Source organism: Barbus barbus, assembly GCF_936440315.1.
Source record: "Barbus barbus genome assembly, chromosome: 6".
In the NCBI taxonomy this organism is placed as follows: Eukaryota; Metazoa; Chordata; class Actinopteri; order Cypriniformes; family Cyprinidae; genus Barbus; species Barbus barbus.
In genome coordinates, this window is record NC_136734.1 from 19,570,882 (window position 1) to 19,592,419 (window position 21,538).

The 21,538-nt window shown below is 37.2% G+C and overlaps 2 protein-coding genes across 2 annotated transcripts; both read right to left on the reverse strand.

Moving 5' to 3' along the window:
• Positions 1–1,180: 1,180 nt before the first annotated feature.
• LOC306871185 (uncharacterized protein) lies at positions 1,181–13,137 on the reverse strand. Its single transcript, XM_079418955.1, has 13 exons — positions 12,677–13,137; positions 7,666–11,305; positions 7,005–7,100; positions 6,047–6,280; positions 5,818–5,840; positions 5,392–5,513; positions 5,179–5,313; positions 4,738–4,884; positions 4,314–4,461; positions 3,098–3,231; positions 2,799–2,913; positions 2,443–2,619; positions 1,181–1,704 (listed from the first exon to the last, which is right to left on the reverse strand). Exons 1-13 carry the CDS (start codon positions 12,793–12,795, stop codon positions 1,452–1,454), a joined length of 5,343 nt encoding a protein of 1,780 aa, XP_079275081.1. The 5' UTR covers positions 12,796–13,137; the 3' UTR covers positions 1,181–1,451.
• A 395-nt stretch (positions 13,138–13,532) lies between these two features.
• On the reverse strand, positions 13,533–19,942 carry LOC306870617 (poly(A) RNA polymerase GLD2-like). The gene is made up of 15 exons (XM_079418000.1): positions 19,861–19,942; positions 19,273–19,432; positions 19,081–19,194; positions 18,697–18,955; positions 18,451–18,565; positions 17,751–17,842; positions 17,575–17,638; positions 17,429–17,495; positions 16,716–16,792; positions 16,504–16,632; positions 16,308–16,351; positions 16,088–16,224; positions 14,923–15,014; positions 14,665–14,744; positions 13,533–14,151 (listed from the first exon to the last, which is right to left on the reverse strand). The coding sequence occupies exons 2-15, from the start codon at positions 19,392–19,394 to the stop codon at positions 14,077–14,079; spliced, it is 1,467 nt and encodes a 488-aa protein (XP_079274126.1). The 5' UTR covers positions 19,395–19,432; positions 19,861–19,942; the 3' UTR covers positions 13,533–14,076.
• Between the last annotated feature and the right edge of the window lie 1,596 nt (positions 19,943–21,538).

Genomic DNA, 21,538 nt, shown 5'->3' on the forward strand with positions numbered 1-21,538 from the left:
AAAACAATATTTACGAATCAATTTTTTTTTAAACAAATCCAACATTGGTGAGCCTAAACATGAAAAATCTCACTGACCCCAAACTTTTTAACATCTTAATTCATCTATGAGCTTAATTCTTTGTTTATTAAAACATCTCTAATAAAAAAAACATCTGACACTAAAAATATTCAGAAGCATTGTTAACATTTTAATTCATTCCAGTCGTTTCCAGAAATACAAATAAATATACAAGTAGACTAATTTATATCACTACTAAATGATTAGACAACAGAAACATTTAAAAGAATAATTTTACAAAACATCTTGAAAATTAAGATGCTATCCATACAGTATGTGGCCATTAGACAATAAATAGAATTTAAATGCATTTTCTATTATGCAAATGATTGTAACTGATTTTGACTGTCATACAGTGAAGCTTTCATAGCAGAAAAGAAAGAAATACGTATGTGATACTGTGGTGATCCACTGGAAGTGAAAACTAAAATCTCTTAATTTCCCTTTGCTTAGTTTGTGATTAAGTGAGATCCAGACCGCCAACCATTTTAAATGGAAACCTTTTCCTACCAAATCATGTAAATACCGTAAACCACAGAAAAATAAATATTTTCATCTCTCATTTGTGATGCCTTGCCCATCATCTCCAAACACGTGTCTCCATTTAGCTTGCATTATTAGCAGTGCCAACATCTGTTTTATTCAAACAACCTGGAGGCCTGTAGCTTCCAAAATAAATACAATGCCTCTGAATGTGAATGTCTGCACATCTGATCCAGGGGATCGTTACATACTGTATGATAAGCAACAAAACTGGTCGCATGCACTTCCTGTTTCATATATACAAAATTAATGCAACAGCTCCAAAAAATCTCGTTTCTGGAGGGTTTAAAAGCACAGTTTCAAAAACAATCCTTCCTTTCACAAAACTAAATTAGGGTGACTATATGTCCTTTTTCCTGGACATGTCCTGGCCAGGATTTCTAAATTGCCTAAAAGGTCTGGCTTTTGGCTTTGTTTTCCTATGGACGTGCTCTCTGCGGTCTTCATAGATTGCTTTGACCGTTCTCTGTAGCTCTCACCTTCACACATGCCATGATTGGTCAATTATGTACACTGCCTGCACGCTATTGCTCATTAACTTCAGTGAGTATGAAAACAATAAGAAAACAAAGCCCAAACCAAGACATATTTTTGGTCATTTAGAAAACCTGGCCAGAACATGTCCGGGAAAAACAGGACGTATGGTCACGTTGACTAAATATTTCTCATTATGGTCAGTCACCCTAACTAAATATTCCTCATTATCTCTTCAGTCACACCATACAACTGAGCAATTCTTCAGGTGACAGCACAATATGGTTTCATTTTATTACTATTAAGAAAGAATCACTTGATTCGTATCCTGTCACACAAGCAAGCTCAGAGTTTTGAGAGTTCAGTCATGTAAACTAGCAGTGCTTAACAAACTCCGGCACCTCCATGGTCATTTTTAGTTCTAGATTACCCGGCTGCTCCAGGACAAACACAGGGTGGCAAGGCTGAGTGAAGGTGTGCTGAAAAGTGCCCAAGAGCTGCCCGTTCTGAGCATTGAAGAAGAACAGCCGACCCTGACTGTAGTCCAACAGAGTGCCGATCCGCGCAGGTATGTCCATGACAAAGATGTCAGACTCCACACGGTCATGAAGAAGTTCAAATCTGCAGCTGGAGAGAAGAAGGGTTAATACAACACGATAAGTCTATCAAATAATATACATACAATATATATCATATAGTACAACACAATAAAAATGTCAAATACATATATATTACAACACAATAAAAATTTCAAATATATATATATGTGTACTGTATTTTTGAACAAATAAATGCAGTCTTGAGAGACAGAAATTTAGTAGTATATAGGCAATGTAATGCAAATACATTGATTCCCTTTTCTCTCGTTTTATGCAGACGCACTCTAAAACTGTTCTTTCCATTGGCAAGGACCCTAGTTGCTGATTTGCAAACTCTACCATCATAGACGATGTACACAGTACCTTCATAGCTGAAGACCAGGGATTTTTTTTAAACACAAGACTATTTTTAAAGGTTTTATGGAAGACCAAGAGAACTTTTTAATGAGAAAACAGATTAAATGAGAGAACACATTTTTTTTTAGAGTTATACCAAAGTGGCATTTTGATTTTTTTTGAAGGCACCAGTTAATTTACCTCCTCAATTTCCAAAGAGCCTTAATTACACAGTGTTTCCACAGTTTGGAATGGTGCTCAAACTGTAATGAGCAGCAAATAAATAAACACACCTTTCTGGCTGGACAAACCTTTAAATGTTACTGGTCCAGAAAAAAAATTCCATGACCTTTACATCTAATGGATATCCTCTTTAGGATAATGAAACACATGCACAAATACATGTAAGTGCATGACATGAATGGGATACCTTATAGATGTAGGTACACAGTGCAGACACCAGGAGGCGCTGTTCTCCCCCAGTGTACTGGTTTGTGATGCATTAGGATATGCAATGCCAATGCGGTAGGCTTTGCACTTTGACACCTCCGTCTCCCAGTAGTAATGTCCAAGAGAAGGTAAGAGCTCAGCCATAACAGCCGGATATCTGGGAACAAGTTCATTAAAATACATAATCATTTGCTCTAAATAAACACACTTGTGCATCTCTGAAAACAGCATATGTCAGGCAGTTTGAAGTTGCAAATTAATTTTTGTTCTACTTATAAAGTATGTATCTACTGTGTTAGTTTTGTAATAATGAAAACAATTGTTTAAGGGACTTACTCTATGATAGAAGACATTTTATTGTAGATGTCGTGTGGGTACTCTACTGAGGTCCTGTCCTCTGAAACCTTCAGCACTGAGTTGGCTGTTTCGCTGAGGAAGTGTAACCTTGTACCTTAACATACAACAACATTCACCAGTTACAAAAAACAGAATTAACATCATTTGAAAAGTGAGAATTTAGTGATGCTGTCAAATATTGCCATGCTCCTATTATTACTACTGGATTTTGTCCATGGAACGTTGTAAACAATGGGTAAATGTGACTGCACTGATGTTATAATAGCAGTCAATCTGACCTCTGGTGGAGATAAGGGCTGCCTCGCTCTGCTCACTGGCCCCTCCGGCATTCACTGATTTGATGTAGAAGAGGTAATTTTCATTGGGCTGAAGGAGGACCCTCTGCTCATAGCCTTTTATCCCAGATATGGATCTGTGTAAGGAGTGACTGTTTTCAATAAGCGCAGATTTAACCTCTCTTTACCCTGCTCGGATGTGCACCCTTGAGGGATCATGGGAAACCTCATTTGAGTGTTCGATGGATTTGAGTATACAAGCTCTTAGTGAAATATGCTACATTAAATATTTATAGCAAATGCTACCGATGGCTATCAATAAGTATATTTGATGTTATGTTTAAAAAATTTAAAAATATACACTACACCTATAAAGTCAGCATAAACTGGAATTTGCTAATGTTTTTTCTTCCCAAAAATGAAGTATATATAATATAAGTGGGAAGTCGTGGCCTAATGGTTAGAGAGTCGGACTCGTAATCCAAAGGTTGCCGGCAGGAATTGTAGGTGGGGGGAGTGAATGTCCAGCGCTCGCTCCACCCTCAATACCACGACTGAGGTGCCCTTGAGCAAGACACCGAACCCCCAACTGCTCCCCGGGCGCCGCAGCATAAATGGCTGCCCACTGCTCCGGGTGTGTGTTCACTGCTGTGTGTGTGTTCACTGCTGTGTGTGTGCACGTTGGATGGGTTAAATGCAGAGCACGAATTCCGAGTATGGGTCACCATACTTGGCAGTATGTCACTTCACTTCACTTCATATAATATAATATAACAATATATTATTTTATAAATTATATAATAAAAAAATAAAAAAATTTAATCTGGGTTAATATAGTTAACTTAATCTTTCATTACATGTAATAATTTCTCATTTTCCTTTAATTTAACTTTATGTACTAAATAACTAAAACTAAAATAAAAATGTATAAAAATGATACTGATTTCTAAAACAAATAAAACTACAAAAACACAACAAAATTGCTTAAACTTTAACTAAAATTAAAATTAAGACAGAAAATATAAAAACAAACTAATTCAAAATATGAATAAAAACTATAATAGTAACTAAAAATATTAAAATAACACTGATTAGAATTGTCAATTTTAAATTCATGGCGACTTTAAAATAAAAAATATCATAACACTATTAACTAAAATGTAAAAAAACAATGTTTATGCTTGTACAGAGAGCTGAGGATAAGACCGGTTAACCGTACCTCAGTCCCTCTCTCTCACATGCGTATTGGCGGCAGTACTCCAGTGTGAAGCTGTCCACAGCGCTGGGCTGAACGGCGCTCCAACGCAGCGTGGCCGTGTCCCACAGCACTGTGCACTGTTCTGTCTGGATCACCGGGACAGAAGGAGCTGAGGAAACAGTGAATTGAGTTACTGATCAAAAACAGACAAACCGCTAATCTTAAATTTGTTTTGCTAAATGTGAACACTACATATTTAATCTGGATTAAAAACACTTACATTTTGCATTCACATTAAGTGTTAGTGATCTATCTCGTAAAGAGGCTCCACATGGCCATCTCGTTATAAATTGATTTATTATGACACATACATATGGCAGCATGACCTCTTGCTCTCAAAAAACATCAGGCGAGTCAGAGGGGATTTACACGATGAGCAACTGACCGGTTCTGAAGGGTAGTCTCTCACTCGGCATGCTGCAGCCTGTGTAGTTCACTGCCATCACCCACACTTTATAACACTTATCCGGTTCCAGCTCTTCTAGATTACAGTAGCTCTCCTTCACTGTCACCCTGTATTCCTCTGAGATCGCTGCAGATTCAATTACATTTAACACACTTTAACTGAAGCACGTAGCTCATTTGAGCATCCCACTGACATAATTTAACATACTAATAAGTGTTTTTTTTTTTTTGTCAGATTGGCATGTTTTTATGCCAGTGGCAAATGGATAGTTTATCCTTAAAATGTTCATATTTTGAAAAATGTTTCTACATATTTATGCCATACAATGAAAGTTAGCGTGGTCCAAAATATATACTATATATGAACGGTATTTTTTTTCTTCGTGTGGATGGTAAAATCCCATTCTCCCTTTAGTCTAACCTCCTTGTGGCTCTTCCATGCAGTAGACTTGGAAGCAGTCAATAATGTCATCTTCATTGACTTTCCAATACACAGTAACAGAAGTGCTGGTTGCAGAATTGGCCTGTTGAGGCTGAAGATGTGGTTTTTGAGGCACTACAAAATGAGTGATAATTCAAGTCAGTAAAAAGTGAAGGGTGTTTATTTGCAATGGAAATCTTTTCTAAGGCGCACCTGGAATGGCTTGTCTGTTTTTCCTCCCATCGCCTGATTTGCCCTTGGCATAATCCTCAAAAACCAGCAGCCCTCGTGGACCAAGTTCAAGTGACATGGTGGATTCCAAAGCTGTATTCAGCCTATTTAAAAAATGAATAGAAGGATCACTGGAAGGAGACACTGAAAAACTAAGAAGAAATCCAGTTTATCACAATATTTTCATAGCGTGTGAATACCCCATGCAGTAAATAATTCGATTTCTATTCATTTAATGGCTATAATCACTTGATTCAAACATTGTTTTGAACACACCAAACTCAACATGGCATTACAACAAGCTTCTGTTTTGATTAATTTAATATGCAGATCATTTATGAAGTATTTTAATTAGCATTCAATGTTAGCAAGCCACTGATGCAACATAAATTCAGGCCATTCAGTTACCTCATATTGATATCTTTTGATGACTGAGAAGGGGTGAATAAAAAAATGGTTTGATTAGACTAAAAGTTTTAGATCATCAACAGTTCATCGTCTCTCTTAACAAATCTTAGCTAAGCACTTTAAAATGCTTTCAGTGCAACTATGGCTTTAAAATCAATACATGAAAACTAATCTTAAAGTGTGACCTACTTTAAGCAAGTAACAAACACACAAATGACGTAAGCCTCACAGAAAGAAACTTAAGCGGGTCTGTCTCTTCCTCCTCCTTAGCTGTCATCTCCACAGTCTCCTTGGCCTTGTCAATATTCTCCTGGAACGAGACAATCTGGTCGTACAGCTGCTCCAGTTTGGCCTTTTTTTCCTCCTCCATAGCCTGAGACATCTCATTATACTGATCCATTAACAGCTTCCCCACCTCCTCATTGTGCTCCTTTATGATCTTCTCACAATCATTAAAGTTCTCCTGTGGGTACAGCACAATAAAGATGCAGATAAGTTCTCAGTAACCTTTCTCACCTTAACAGCATCCCCAAGCTGACAGTGCACTAACGTAAGCACTACAAAACTCTCACTCCACATTTCCGAGTGCAAAAGTCGCCTCCACAATGCTAAGATGTTGTGGGAGCACATTTTCTAGGGCGGTGATTTCTTAATCTTGGTCCTCCACTGTCCAACACAATAATTTTGACCTTGGACCACAAAACCAGCCATAAGGGTCAATTTTTGGAAATTGATATTTATACACCATCTGAACGCTGAAAATCTGAATTTGAAAATCTGGAATCTGAAAAAATATATATATATATTGAGAAAATCACCTTTAAATCTGTTCAAATAAAGTCCTTAGCATTGCATATTACTAATAAAAAATTAAGTTTTATTAAGAATATTTATATTTACGGTAGGAAATTTAAGAAATGTCTTCATGGAACATGATTTTTTACTTAATATCCTAATGATTTTTGGCAAAGAAAAAGAAAAATCGATAATTTTGACCCAAACAATGCATTTTTGGTTATTGCTACAAATATATCCGTGCTACTTAAGACTGGTTTTGTGGTCCAGGGTCACAATAATACAGTGGGTGTCTATGATATTTTGGTCACTAGATGTGATTTGTTTTATACCTCAAAAAATGAAAACCACAAATGGTACAAGATATGCTACATATGTTTCAATGTAAATACCTCCACTGTGTTGTATGCCAGCTCAAGCTCAGACACAAAGTCTTCAATGTTCTCTGATCTTCCTTGTAAAACTGATATCAGTTCACTCAGCTGATTCTGAAAACATTATCACATGGGAAACTCATTATACAGACATCACGAAACATTCTGAGGTGCAAAACACAATGTAGGTCTAAATATTCAGCATTCATCTTGAATGATTGAGCAACATCTATTACTTTCATACTTGTAAACACCATTTCTCTTTTGGATCGTTCATACTTGCAAATGTCAAATCACATTGGTGCAGTCCTTTGGAATAAACTACAGATGAATCATACAGATGGGACATGCAGGGCTTGCTATGAGTCAGTCGGTTCTGACTCATCTGCTATGAACGCTGTCAAGGGCCAATAAATGTAAGAAATCTTTCACAGTCTCTACCTGATGCATACTTAAACATTCCTGTAACACATTTTATTTTGCTTTACAGACAATTATGTGTTTTTATCATTTGGAAATATTAGACCCTGGAAGAGTCCTTCTGTATAAATCCCTTGAGCAATCAGTGACTTCATAATGTAAGCTCTCCAGACAGGCCAGCTGAGAAAGATCAAATGTCAAGCTGATGTCAGGAAATCATGTCTTAGCACTCTTTGGAAGTACAGGGAACTTAGCTTACCTTAATACTGTCAAAGGCCTCATCCAAAGAGGCCGTCTCATGGTTTTGATGCTCAGCCTCACTCAACAGTACTGGGCAACGACAAACAAGGCAGAATGCATCCATTGGTTGAATTTCAAGTTCCTCTTGTTCATATTCCGCCATCTGGGCACTATCTAAACCCTCAATATATTCAAAGCCGGTTTCCAGGGTTAGATCTGACAGTTCAACTTGTTCATGGTGCCCATCCTCAGCTAGAGCTTGTTCAGATTGTCTTGCCTCTTGTTCGGTGACCATCTCAAAATCAAACTCCTCCGTGATTTCCTGCTGCAAATCTTGGTCGCAGCTCAAGGCAGACAGGTCCTCCTGAGGGGTAAAACTTCGTAATTGTGAGAAGACACCTATATTCCTACTTAGGCTTCCTCCTCTTTGAGTATCTTCATAAACTTTCCCACTATCCTTTGGTTCTAAAGGTGAGACTCTCATTGCTGAGGTGTCGTCCTCCTCAACTGGAGAAGGCGAAATGGGTTCTGGTAGGTCTGTTATATCTTCAATCTGTGCATCATTCATTTGTGTTTTCTTTCCTTCCTCTGAAGTTTCTGTTGAGGTTAGAGGTAACATCTTGTTCTCAATATCTGTCCTACCAAGGGATGATTCTTTCACTGGGATTTCTCTGGTTAATATGGGCAGGTCATTTATTTCACTATGTTCTTCTACCTGTACCTCCTTTGTTGGTACAACAGGTGACAGTCTTACTTTTGATAAATCCTGTACATCTTCTGTTACTCTCATCTTCTCTATGCTTTCTCGAGCAGATGCCTTCATGTCATTAGCTAACAATAAGCTATATTCTTGGCTTGAATCAATAATTTCTTTAATCTCTGTTGTCACTCTTTGTATCTCATTCTGAACTGGCTCTTTTGTGGTGCCGGCTTTCTGATTTGTGTCCTCTGTAACATCTACCTTAATTTCCTCAACTTTCCCATGTTTTTCTGCAACCCCATGTTCAATCTCAGGTATGTCAATATGTCCCTTTTGCTTTTCCAACATTTGTTTTAGCACTGGTGCCTCATTTTTTGGCCTATCTGCACCTGTTTCCACTTTGGCTTTCTCGTTTTTTGCACTGAATTCATTTTGTAATTCTGGATATATTTTCTCACTTGTAATCTCAGGTTTAATCTGAAGCTCAGTGTTTGCTGTATCTGTTTCACACGAATGTGATTTTTCTGAAGCTCTCTGAACTGATGTAATTTCAGACTCTGGCTTCATTTCAAGTTCTGTTAACACTTCTTCTGTACCGACACGGGCCTCAACCTCTTGTGCTGCACCAATTCTGTCAAGTACTTGCTTTTGTTCCTCCTTCTTGGGTATTAATCCTTCACTCACTTTATCCTCAACTACAGCAAGTATTTCTCCATTCTCATGGACGAGAGAGTCAATTTCTAAGGCTTTAGATGCCGAATGTTCAGTTTTAGTAGCATCTGGTGTGCTTGTTTCAGTCTCTTCTGAAGGCTTGACCTCTGCTTTTAAAGGTTCTTCAGTTTTAGGAGGTTCTGTTTTATCTAACAGAGGTCCTTTGATATTGATAATCCCCTGAGAAAATATTTCAGGTGATTCTCGTTTTACTATGTCTTTATCAATCCTTTGAGTAATATTTGGCTCTACAATTTTGTCTTGTGTCTTGGATTTATTTGTTTTTCCTTTGTCATTTTTAGCAATAATACTATATTCCTGAATGTCAGCAATGCCATCAGCTGCTTTGTGACGTTTATCCACACTGGTCTCAGAAACACTAATGTTTTCGACTACAGGTGGTGCATCAGCCTGGATTTTCTCTGAGCTCTTTGTTTCAAGCTGAATTTCAAATTCATCTTTAGCTTTAATAACATCTTCATGCGCTAAACCCCCAGGCACTTGAATATGAGCATTCTGGCTTATTTGTTCTTGTCCACTGTGTTCTTCTTTATTGGTGGTTTTGCTTTCTGGCTCAAGGACTTGAACCACTTCATGAGGTCGTGTGTCATCAGGGTCACTTTTTGTTGTGATACTGTCATTGATAAAGACAGTGACATCACATTGCTTTTCATCTGTCCTACTATGATTCGCAACCAAGTCGTCTAATGTGACCTTTCTTGTAATTATCTTTTCCACCTCTGGTTGGATTCTTGGAGCACAGTGCCCCTCTGAACAACACCCTGTGGACTCACACGGCACTTCACTTTCATTTTTATCTTGCACACACGGTTGTTCAGCAGTTACTTCATCATTTTCTTCTTGTGCTCTTTCTAAACACCCAGTGAGTTCGAATTTACTTTGTGACCATGCAAATTTTCCCCCATCTTCCTGCTCTTTAGCCTTAGGTACATTTGCAACCACTGGTGTTTCATCTTTTAATATGAATTTCTCCAGATAACCATCTCCGTCATCAGAATCAGAGTATCGCCTTTTGAAAGACCTTTCGGAAACGACACTCTCCGCATCTGAGAAGTCATCTTCTTTCTTTCGGTCTCCTAATGCGTCCTCATAAAGGTCTGAGTAGTGGAAGGACATTGCTCGTGGCTCCTCAAGAAGAACTGGATCTATGATCTTTGGTGGTCCGGTGGGGAGATATACAGGTGCGAGGATACATTCCTGACTTCCAAATAAGACTGATCCACTCTCTTTCAGACTTTTAGAGATCTCTTTTCCTGTTCTTCCATTTCGCTCCTCATACTCATGGGGAACCACAGGCACTGCATTGAACTTATTTCCATAGAACACTTCATCAAGATGTTCACCTGCAATTTCAACATCACTGATAAACACAAAAGAATCTTCATCAACGGCTTCATCTGCTTTTGGTTCTTTCTGAGTCACCTGAGGTTCATTTGGCTGGACAGTAACTTCTGGTACAAGTTTTTCTGTCAGTGTAGTGCTATCACTAGGCGTCTGCTCATCTAACAATGTGAATTTTTCAAGATAATCCATAGGAGTTTCATCCCTCTTTGCTTGTTTATCAGCAGAGATATGGGATGATTCCTTCAAGCTTTCATTTTTCTTTATTTCCTCAATGTCTGTCTCTGTGTTCCCAGGACAACTGTTTGTAGCAACAGGTTCATGCTTATGTTTGGATTTTATCTTTGGGGTATCATCCAAGTAGGCCAAATTCTCCACCAGTTCACCGCTATCTTCCTCATCTACTGTGGCGAGCTTTGAAGGTACAACAATATTGAGTATCTCAAAACCTTCTGATATCAAACTAAAAAGATCTTGATCCTTGCTTGCAGCAGACTGACCATCCTCGTTGTTTTCAGATCTGATATTTGGCAGAGACACCTCAATCATTGCGGGTCTTTCCTCACCTATCCGACTTTTTGGTAGTTTGGTGCTCGACTTTTTAAATCGGTCACCCAGCTTGCCTCTGCTGCTTGTCTTTTTCCTCTTAATTCTGTCTTCATCCATTATGATCACAATATTCCCCTGTGTTCCAGAACCTTCCAGGCTGTACTGTTCAGACGGCGAGCTTCCCTCTGAAGCCCATGGAGTCGAGCATCTACTGGAAGCAGTCTCCCATACTATCCCACTGTCCTCACTCTGTACCGTCACCATGGAGAACGACGGGTCCACCATCAGGCACTGGAGTTTAGGCTTCACTGATGGATCTTGCACAACTTCCTTTAAACTAACCAAAAAGAGCTTAGAAATGTTTCAACAAAACGTGGTGTAGAATATTCTAGTCTGAGGTATCATATGGCGAATATCATGTTTAGTGCTTAATGATGTTAAAACTTAAAGTTAAAAAATAATTAGCAGAAGCAGATGGTAGAATATCTGCATTTATCAGCAGCTATTAGTACGGAATACAACGCTTAAAAAAAACAAACAAATTTTTTTTTATAAAACATTCAAATGTTAATGAATACATTAGTAAAATAGAACAATTGTATTTTTTTAATGGATGCCTCTATAAAACTGCTTTTTGATAGTAAGACAAATAGCCTAGTACAATGTGGCAAGGGCATGGTCCAAACCTCAGTGTTGCCAAGATTGATCAACTTTTCAGACTACCCTAGCAACTTTAAAAATAAAAAATAAAAGCACCAAGCTATTTTTAAAATGTATTTGGCAACTTCTAGCAACTTTTGAAAAGTGACGCAAATTATAAAAAAGGCATGCATTTTTCCTCTTAACCACACAAAAAGAAGAAACTATTGAACTGCTATAGCCAGCTAAGAAGCACATCAGCTGGTAGAGAATAGGAGAGAGGTGCCTAGCAGTACACACATCACATGTGAATCAAGCTAATTGCACTTGCTCAGTATATCTGTCAAAATGCAATGTGTAATTTAAAATACAGGTAAAATGCTGGTGAAAAATTAATACAGAAAGTTCTTTAATATTAACAGCACTGCGCCCTATTTTTATGGTCTTTCCTTAGAGTGTAGCATTTAGTTTACTACTGCTTAAAACTATAATTGTTAATAATGTGTAGTTTTTACTAGTCACTTAGAAAATACATAAAATGTAGTTGTTCAAAAAAAATGTGTAACTTTTCAATAATTCAATGTTGTATTTAAAAATAAAAAGGCCTATTACTTTTACAAATAATATATATTAGATGTTCATTATTTTTACGAACAAATCTAAATGAAGATATTTCAAATTATATTCTTTGCTAAGATGAGAGTCATTTCGATGTGTATTCTACTTAATGATGCAGTTTTGCGTCATGGTTACATCATATCATCATCATCCAATGATGTCACGACGTCATTTAGCAACAAAACTGAGCAACTTTACCTGAAAATAAGTGGGCAAAACTGTAGCTATGCTTACCTCAGACGTTTGCGAACTTTTTTTGGTTACCAAAATGTTGGAAATAATTAAAAATTCCAATAAACGAAAATATATGGACGGATAAAATACTTATTACCATATATTTTTTTGAACACAGCACTTGGGGGTTTATACATCACCCAGAACATTCAAAGACCTAGGTGATATGATCCTTAATGTGAAGCTTTTTAACTAGAAAGCACCCGTGGGAAGCTACCTTTTATGAAGTTCCTCGATCTCTTCGTCGTCGATATCCATTATTCCTGACCCCACGTCCTGCATTTCCTCCATATCTGGCTCTGCCCCCTCACGTTCCCCTTTCAAAGCACGATCCATTTTGATAATCGAAATACGGTAGTTATTTTAAAATAAAAACCAGTCTTGGAGAGTGCAGCTTGGCGCTGGGATCATGTCTCGCTGAGCGCAGTTCTTCTTACTCAGCGGCTGCTGGAAATAGACTTCAAATATTCTTGAGCTCAAGCCTGCGTACTTGGGAAAGAGTCACAGGTGTCCCCGCTTTTGTTACCCCAGTTAAGGATATTGTCCCATATATTTGATTTCCTCTGTCAACTTTTAAACAATAGCACATCGTTAACTAAGTCCTGAACAGTAAAGCTTGGATGAATCTGCAGCGGTGTCCCCTGTAACATGAGACGCAGAGAACACCGCCATGTCCCCGAGGGACACGAGGACTGAGCTAAATTTATTCTCTAACCCTTCCAGACAGCCATATTAACACCCCTAAAACTCACATTATGCTATGAATCGAGAATAACAACCCATTAATGGATGATGTACTACATTAAAACATAAATCACATTTACCAGCAGCTGAAAGTGTTACTGCCATGCAGAAATCAATCCAGTTCTCAATTCACATGAAAGCAATCTCTGAACATATTATACATGTATTCCAATTTGATCATATTAAAGAATTTCCCTTAAAATATAAGGAATGCACAAGTTTTACCACTTCCACAAAAGATCACTTTCTCGTAATATTTGCATTTACCAGAACATATTACCTACAAAACATGGGAGTAAAAGTTAAACAAATAAGTGACAAGTCAAATTACAATTTCAGAGACATTTTAATCAGATATATAAACATCTAAAAGACTACACAAACTATACAAACCATGACAGAATATAAGAAACCAATAGAAGAGTAATCGCTGAAAATGTTCAGGTAAAAGTAGTCAGTTGCCAGAAAAACAGAAAAGTGTTTTTTACAACTTGGGGTTTTTAAGGAAAACAAAGATCACAGAACAGTTGTCATGATATTTTTATACAGTTTTGCTTTGATTTCAGTGAGCTAGAAAAGGATTATATTGGCTAATAAACCCAAAAATGCTCAGAGAATTTTTTTTTTTGCAAGACTGTGTACCGTATGGGCAAAAGATATTGCTCAGTGTATGAAATTTCATGTACAACTCAAACAGACACTGATGTGACTAGGGACCAGATAATATCCTAGTCAGCTCAATGGATTTGGCTCAAAACATTCCAGTATACCCAAAAGCCCTCTGTAAAGGAGTAAAGCATTTCTTCTGACAATGTATAACTGAAGACTCCAGGTTTAATCCAATCTGTATGTTTATTATTATCTGGGGTCATGCTATCTTTTTGGTCTTGTATTTTTGAGAGGCAGGATGAAGTTGAGATCTTTTCTCAGCTGCAGAGTCTGGTAGGACTGTAAATGAACAATAAAAGCTCTTTACCAAACAAACTCAGTGCTGTTTCAACAGACCTTGTTCATAAATAAGGTCAGAATAGTATTTTGCAAATGTAACTACAAATTCCAGTTGTTCTGTAGACCTTCCCCATTCCTCATGACAACTTTAGTCTCCTTAAAAGTAGCTCTGTATGAGAATAAACTTACATAACCGAATGTAAATGCAGAGAGATTGCATAAAAACAAAACTCCTGTATTACCACCCTGAAATGATCTATATACCTTCTTATATTCTGCAGGAAGACAATCACTTTTAAGATTTCACTCTCTGATGAACTACATGGAATATTACATTATTACTGTAAAACAATGAGATACTTATTTTAGTTACGCAAGTTATCAGGAATGAGTTTACAAAGTGATATATATATATATATATATATATATACACACACACATACATACATATTTTAATATTATTTAAACACTTATATTTTTCATTTAATTTTAATTTGATTCAAGGAGGCTTACCTCTGTAAATTCTGCGGTAATGGCTTCAAACTTAACCTTCTCTTGAACAGCTCTGGCTGTGTTTGTGCGATCAAATGGTTCTAAAAAAAAATACAAATTTCAATAAAATAAAAAAATATTAGTATAAATATAAATAAATATTTAAGTACAAATATTCAAGTTCTTGGGGACTGATAAATACTAATAAAAACAAACAACTGTTATGTAACTTATGTACTCTTTCAGTACATGATGTACAAAGACTTTGGGACTGTTTACCTTCTACACAAATTAACTTATCTCTCCATTCTCTGCAATTGGTCTTAGGAAGAGTTTTTGCCTCACGCACAGAGATCACATGCTTATCCCATCTGTGGAAATATAACAATTAACTGTAAAGACATGCTTTTCAGTGCATTCAGACTTGTTTATTCTAAGAAGCATATGCACATATCCAGAGTGTTAGGAGCATTAGAGCGGGCCATCTGGACCAGGGCCACATGCAAAGCCAGAATTTCACCTGCTGTTGTCAGTCAAGCAAAGTGACACGAAACAGGAGCTTTGCAGGTGGCTTAGATTTAGGTTAGTTTTTGTTAGCAACACTGGCCCCTATCTAATACAAGTAAAGCTAATCTGCTGTGTAAACCTGGACACAAACATTACAAATTTGATTGCCAATTATTTAGCCTTGTGCTGTGCTGTCCAAAATGGCCAGCCTTTTTTTAAAAATTGCTTGCAAATCTCTCATTATGCCATTTTACCACCTATCATAAATCTTGGAGTCAAGTCTTTTTGTCAACTTGCTTTCTTTCAATTAGCACAGGTAAGTGTTTCTTAAGTGTTTTTAAGTGTAAGAAAATCTATTTGTCAGTGTTGTCCATGCTGATATTTTGGTGGGCCGCCACAAATAAATCTATGCATAAAAACACTGTAGGTTTTTTTCTTTTTTGGAACCGTCTGGTCGTAGGACTCCTGTTCACTCAAAAACTGAGATTCTTCAGCTCCGTCTGAGACTTATGATCAATCAGTTCCAAAAAGAAAAACAAAATCTGTGCTAAACGAAAGAAAACAAGTTGGTAAAAAGATTGAATGCAATATTTAATAATAATAATAATAATAATAATATGTACTATAACAAGAAATATGCAATCTTTTGACTGTGAACAACAGTAAAAAACATTTTTTTGCTGTTATACCCTGTTCGCACAAAGTCAGTCCAATGTGATAACATTTACTAGCATTAACTTTTGACCTCTGCAAAAAGATCGCAACACAACAGGAGGGTTATGTGTTATAGCACTACAAATTCTGAGGTAACAGAACTTTACAAAATAAAGTGACCTAGAATAAAAAAAAAAAGTTTCAGAATATTGTCTTGTTTTGCCTAAAATATTAGTTTGATCAATGCCAATGATTTGTGCCATAAATCAATAATGTTACTTACTTGAAAACAGTGGCATAGTACTTCAGGAAACCCAAGAGCAAGTCTCCCAGGGATGACTGGTTTTTAGACACAAAAGCCGGAATATTGCTTGGTCCACTTGGCACAAGATGAATGTCCATCTTAGGGTTGAAGCACTCCTGAAAGAAATGGTTGCAGCATGAAGTAAATTCTTAAAAAAAGCATCTTTTTGTGTCATTTATTTATTAGACAATTTGCTTACTGGATAATCCATCTGAAGGCATGGAATGACAGGTTCAGGAAGAGCTATATGAGGTTGAAACAAACATTTAGAACAACAAAAGCAGAAAAGCACATGAAAGCTTGCATATTTGTAAGACTCACTGCACTCTCAGTTCAAACACTGCTAATTACAAATGTTTAGTGTGTTAGTCCAAAACGTTAGAAAAATGACTTACTCTGAAGGTAATGCAGGACCATAAGAACCAGCGTGTAGCTACTCAGTGTTCCTCGGCTGGCATCATTGATGCGGCGATGACTGGCCCATTTCTTTATTACAAGGATGATAGGACGAACACGTTTTTCAACTGAAATGAATATAAAAACTAATAAATAACATTTTCATAAAGATTTAAATTAGGTACACAATTCTGATCAGTTCTGATCTTACCATAGGCATATGTTCGCAGCAAGAAGGTGTTTCTGATACCAACAGTGTTGTTAAAGTTCAAGTCAAACTCCACACCACTGGCATGTAAAAGAATTTAAAAATAAAACTGGTTAGCTGATGTATTGATCTTTCGTTTTAAGATAATACTGCCTTTCATGCTTGCTACATTCACACTGCCAATGCTGGTTAAATATAGTTCACAGGTTTTTTTTTTTTTTAGAAAGAAGTCAATTATACTAACCAAGGTATCAAAATTTAATATTTTCTATTATTTGATCAAAAATAAAAACGCTAATACTGTTAAATATTATTACAATTTAACATTTTAGTATAACGTAATTTATTCCAATGATCGCAAAACTGAATTTTCAGCAGCCATTACTCCAGTCTTTAAGTGTCGCATGATCCTTCAGAAATTATTTTAATAAGCCGATTTACTGCTCAAAGATTTCTTATTTAAATGCTGAAACTGTTGCTGCTTAAATTAAACTTATATAAAGTTCAAAATATCAGCATTTATGTTATATGCAATAGAAATCTTTTATAAAATCTTATCTTCTGTATATTAAAAAAAAGCCTTTACTGTCACTTTTGATCCAATTTAATGCATCCTTTCTAAACAAAAGTATTGATTTAAAAAAAAAAAATAGAATAGTAGTGTAGGCACACCCATTTCTGACTGCAAATACAACACAAAAACTGAAAACACCTACCTGACTCTGTCCCTGAATTTCAGAATGGGCACTTTAGCTCTGATGAGCTGAGGCCTCTCAATGTAAGCTGTAAAACAGCAGTAATGCCATTAGTGGATGAACAGGGAAACGTCTGTTTAATGATGTATGTATGGCAAATCACTTACACAGTTTGTAAAGCAATTTCCGCACAAGACTAAGAACATAGACAGAATCTGTTCTGTGGTTTACCTACAAAGGAGTATGTAGAGAGTTATACCTAAAACAGCAAAGCCTGAACAATTAGTATAGAAACTATTTGCACAGAACTAAACAAAGCATCTTTCCTTTAGATCACACCTACCGTTCCCTCTTCAATGACAAGACAAAGATCTGCATCACTGCTGCGACTACCAAAGCCATTTAAAGATGACCCGGCCAAGACGACTTGTGCACCTTGACCAAAAATAGAGCAAAATTTGTTCATGAAGAATGCAAATTAAAAGAGTAGCTCACCCAAAAACAAAAAAGCTGAAAATGTACTCATTCAAGATGAAGTTTGTTTCTTTATGAGAACATATTTGGAGAAATTGACATTACGTCACTTGCTCAGCAATGGATCCTCTGCAATGAATGGGTGCCGTTAGAATGCGAGTCCAAACAGCTGATAAAAACATCACAATAATCCACATGACTCCAGTCCATCAATTAATGTCTTGTGAAAAGTTGCACGTTTATACTAAATCTCCATAATATTGCTTTCTCCAATTAAAAAGTCAACTTATTTTTACGTCTTTAAATGTTAATTGATGGACTGGATTTGCGTCAATTATTTCTGCATTATTGTGACGTTTTCATCAGCTGTTTGGACTCTCATTCTGATGGCACCCATTCACTGCAGAGGATCCATTGCTGAGCATGTGATATAATGCTAAATATCTCCAAATCTGTTTCAATGAAGAAACAAACTCTTGGATGGCCTGCATTTTTGGGTGAACTACTCTTTTAAACAATGGCTAGGGAAGATTCCAGTCATAATATCTGTAAATATGAGTGCAATGTACATGGGAAGATTGTCTGGATGTCCCTCTGCAGTGCTGCTCTGCAATGTTCCTTCTTCTCCAGATCATCATTCTGTTGCTCACAAGCATGAAACAGGTCGAGAATCTGCTGAGTCAGCTGTGGACAGAAGAATAATAAATATAATACTGTAAAATATTCACTTACTTCTCCAGACTTTGCCATTAACTTGTGTGTATCAAATAAAGATCATGTGACTAAGTCTTTCCTGGCTTTATTTGTGTGTTCACCTTATCATTGGCCGATGATGGGTGAAAGGCGCTCTGATGGGATCCCTCTCTCAAAGATGGCACACAGCCTCCAGTCTTAGAGGCGGCAGATGAGCATGTGGGGACGCTGGAATAAGAATTACACACTTCTTTGCTTGACACTGGTCCAGTCGCCGGTTGGGAGGTAAAGTTGGCATTTCTTGCAGGCTGGTTGTGAGGACCTGGAGAACCGAAGCGCTGTCTCTTCTGGTCATTCTGACTTTGATTATCTCTCCTTCTCCTGGCACATTAAATTATATTTTGTTTGAGGCAAATAACTTAACACACCCCACTGATTGAAATACAGATTAGTGACAATTCCAGTGCTTTGTGGTCACGTGTTCAAGATGCCAGAGTGCTACTCACTTTCTGTTGCTTTTTTTTACACCATTTGGACTGAAAGATTCGTCAGGTTGTTCCACTGGTGTCCACTGATACGTTGGAATCAAACGAGGAACATTCATCGTTGGACCAATGAAACTACAGAGACAGAAATGAAGAAATCAAATGAATTCACAGAACATAATACTTAATTTCAAAAGCACAATATCCACTTACTTTGTTAAATTCAGATGGGCTTCAGTCCTCCGTTGCTGGGACACAGAGTGAGGTAGAATGTGCTGGAATAAATGTTCAGATTGCCCATCTTTATGGGAAAAGACGTAACCTCTAGGGAACATCCTCCTCCTCAGCCAGAGGAAACATCTACTGCCTTCAGCTTTACAAACAAAACAGTTAGTTTGGAGACAACAGTCTGAAAACAGATCATTTTTAAATATGTTTTCGATAACCATTTCAGTGATTTTTCATTTTTTTTTAACTTTCAAACTTAAAAAATTTAACAGGCAGAATAAAACAATAAATTTCATTGACAAATGATAAAACATCAACACCCAAACACATTATACAGGAAATCTGCTGCCTTTATAGTGTTTCATGCTAAAATTTAAAAAGAGAGATTCTGATATCACTGATGAAATCACAAAAGAAAGCAAAACATGCAGCTAGCTCACTGGCCGAAGAGCGCTAGAACATAACATCAGTTTACTAGCTTACAGTACAATAACTGTGTACAACCAAATATAAAAAGTCTGTAATAACTGCCTTCGATTGATCTAAGTAACAACTGAAGAAAGAAGAGCTCACCAGTGGGGCTGGCAGGTTTTGGTAAGTGAGAAAGTACAAGCGTGTGAAAAATATCAAAGCACCATAAGCTCTGTTTCCGGGTTATGGCGCTCACCTCTGATTTTAAAATAAAAGTCCCCTGCGGCAGGACCAGTCTATGTGCAGGACATGCTAAGGTAGAAAATTAGCCGCTCTTTACACTGAATAGCATTCATGAAATCGTTTATATTTCAAACAGAATATTAATGTTTCGCCGTGGCCAATTGTCATTGGTTTCTTTTTGTTAATTCCTTCGGAATTTGTTGTCTTTTCAAATTCTGAGTAAAAATGGGCCTGTGGTAAACATTGCTTGAAAATATTTCTCAAACGTTCACATTTTGAAGCAACTGTGATTTTCTTTCTTTCTTTTTTTTTTTTTTTTTTTTAACTTGTTAAAGTTTAAGAAGGTGCTTTTTATAACAACAGTGGTTCTTGTTCAGTTTGTAAAGAGTATCAACTCACAAATTGGTGGTGGGCCTATTTTTGACAAATAGTCCGAGTGCATAGATGTTCAGTGTTCACAGCGTTCCAGGCTATATGTGCAGAGTGGAAGTGGAGTGAATTTGCCTGGAGCTAGGAGTGGGTTTCCTGAAAGTTGGAGCATGTGGATTTCTCTCACTAGGACTGGATGAAATGGATATAAATGAGTACAGAATGCTTTGTGTGGGTATGGAAAATCTTGCTCCACTCCACTTAAATATGCTTTTCCAGTCCAGCTTAAAGTCTGTGTTTTTTGATGACACACAAAGCTTGATGCTTTTGCTTCTTTTGGAAAAAATGTTATTGACTGAGAAGACCGAAGGCTATAAAACAGCTGCTTTTTTGTCTGAAACACCAGTATTGCCTCTGGTTCATGAAAATGTTGAGTAACACTTATTTACGGTGCCCTTGTTACACGTTACACTCACTATTTAATAATATAAATTATGCATAATTAAATGCTAGTAACCCTAAGCCAAACCCTAATCCTAAACCATATAGTAAGTACATGTAGTTACTCAGTATGTATAATTACACTGTGACATTGACACCTTAAGTAAAGATCATGTTCCATGAAGATATTTTTTACATTTCCTACCATAAATATATTAAAACTTAATTTTTTATTTGTAATATGCATTGCTAAGGACTTCATTTGGACAACTTTAAAGGCAATTTTCTCAATATTTTAATTTTTTTGCACCCTCAGATTACAGATTTTCAAATGGTGTATCTCGGCCAAATATTGTCCTATCCTAACAAACAATACATCAATGGAAAACGTGTTTATTCAGCTTTCAGGTGATGTATTTATCTCAATTTCAAAAAATTTATGTTAGCTGACGTCACCAGCTACCTGGACGACGCGCTCTGCGCATTCTATGATGCTAGCCTGAACACTGCGTGCAGCGTCATCCGAACATGGCCTTCGAGAGGACTTCGCCGCCTTCGTGGAGTGGACTCTGGCGAGAAACGGATCGCCCCTCACCATCTCTCCTGAAGATGATCTCGCCAGATCCACTCCAGACCCAGAGCCCAGCCCAGCCCACCATCTCCCCACGGTGCAGAGCATCAGCCCGAGCCCACCGATGACGGAGAGCCATTCCCCCCTACGATCAACGAGCCAGCGCCAAGCGACTGAGAGGAAGATCGTCCCGAAAGTTGAGCCCAACACGTCAGA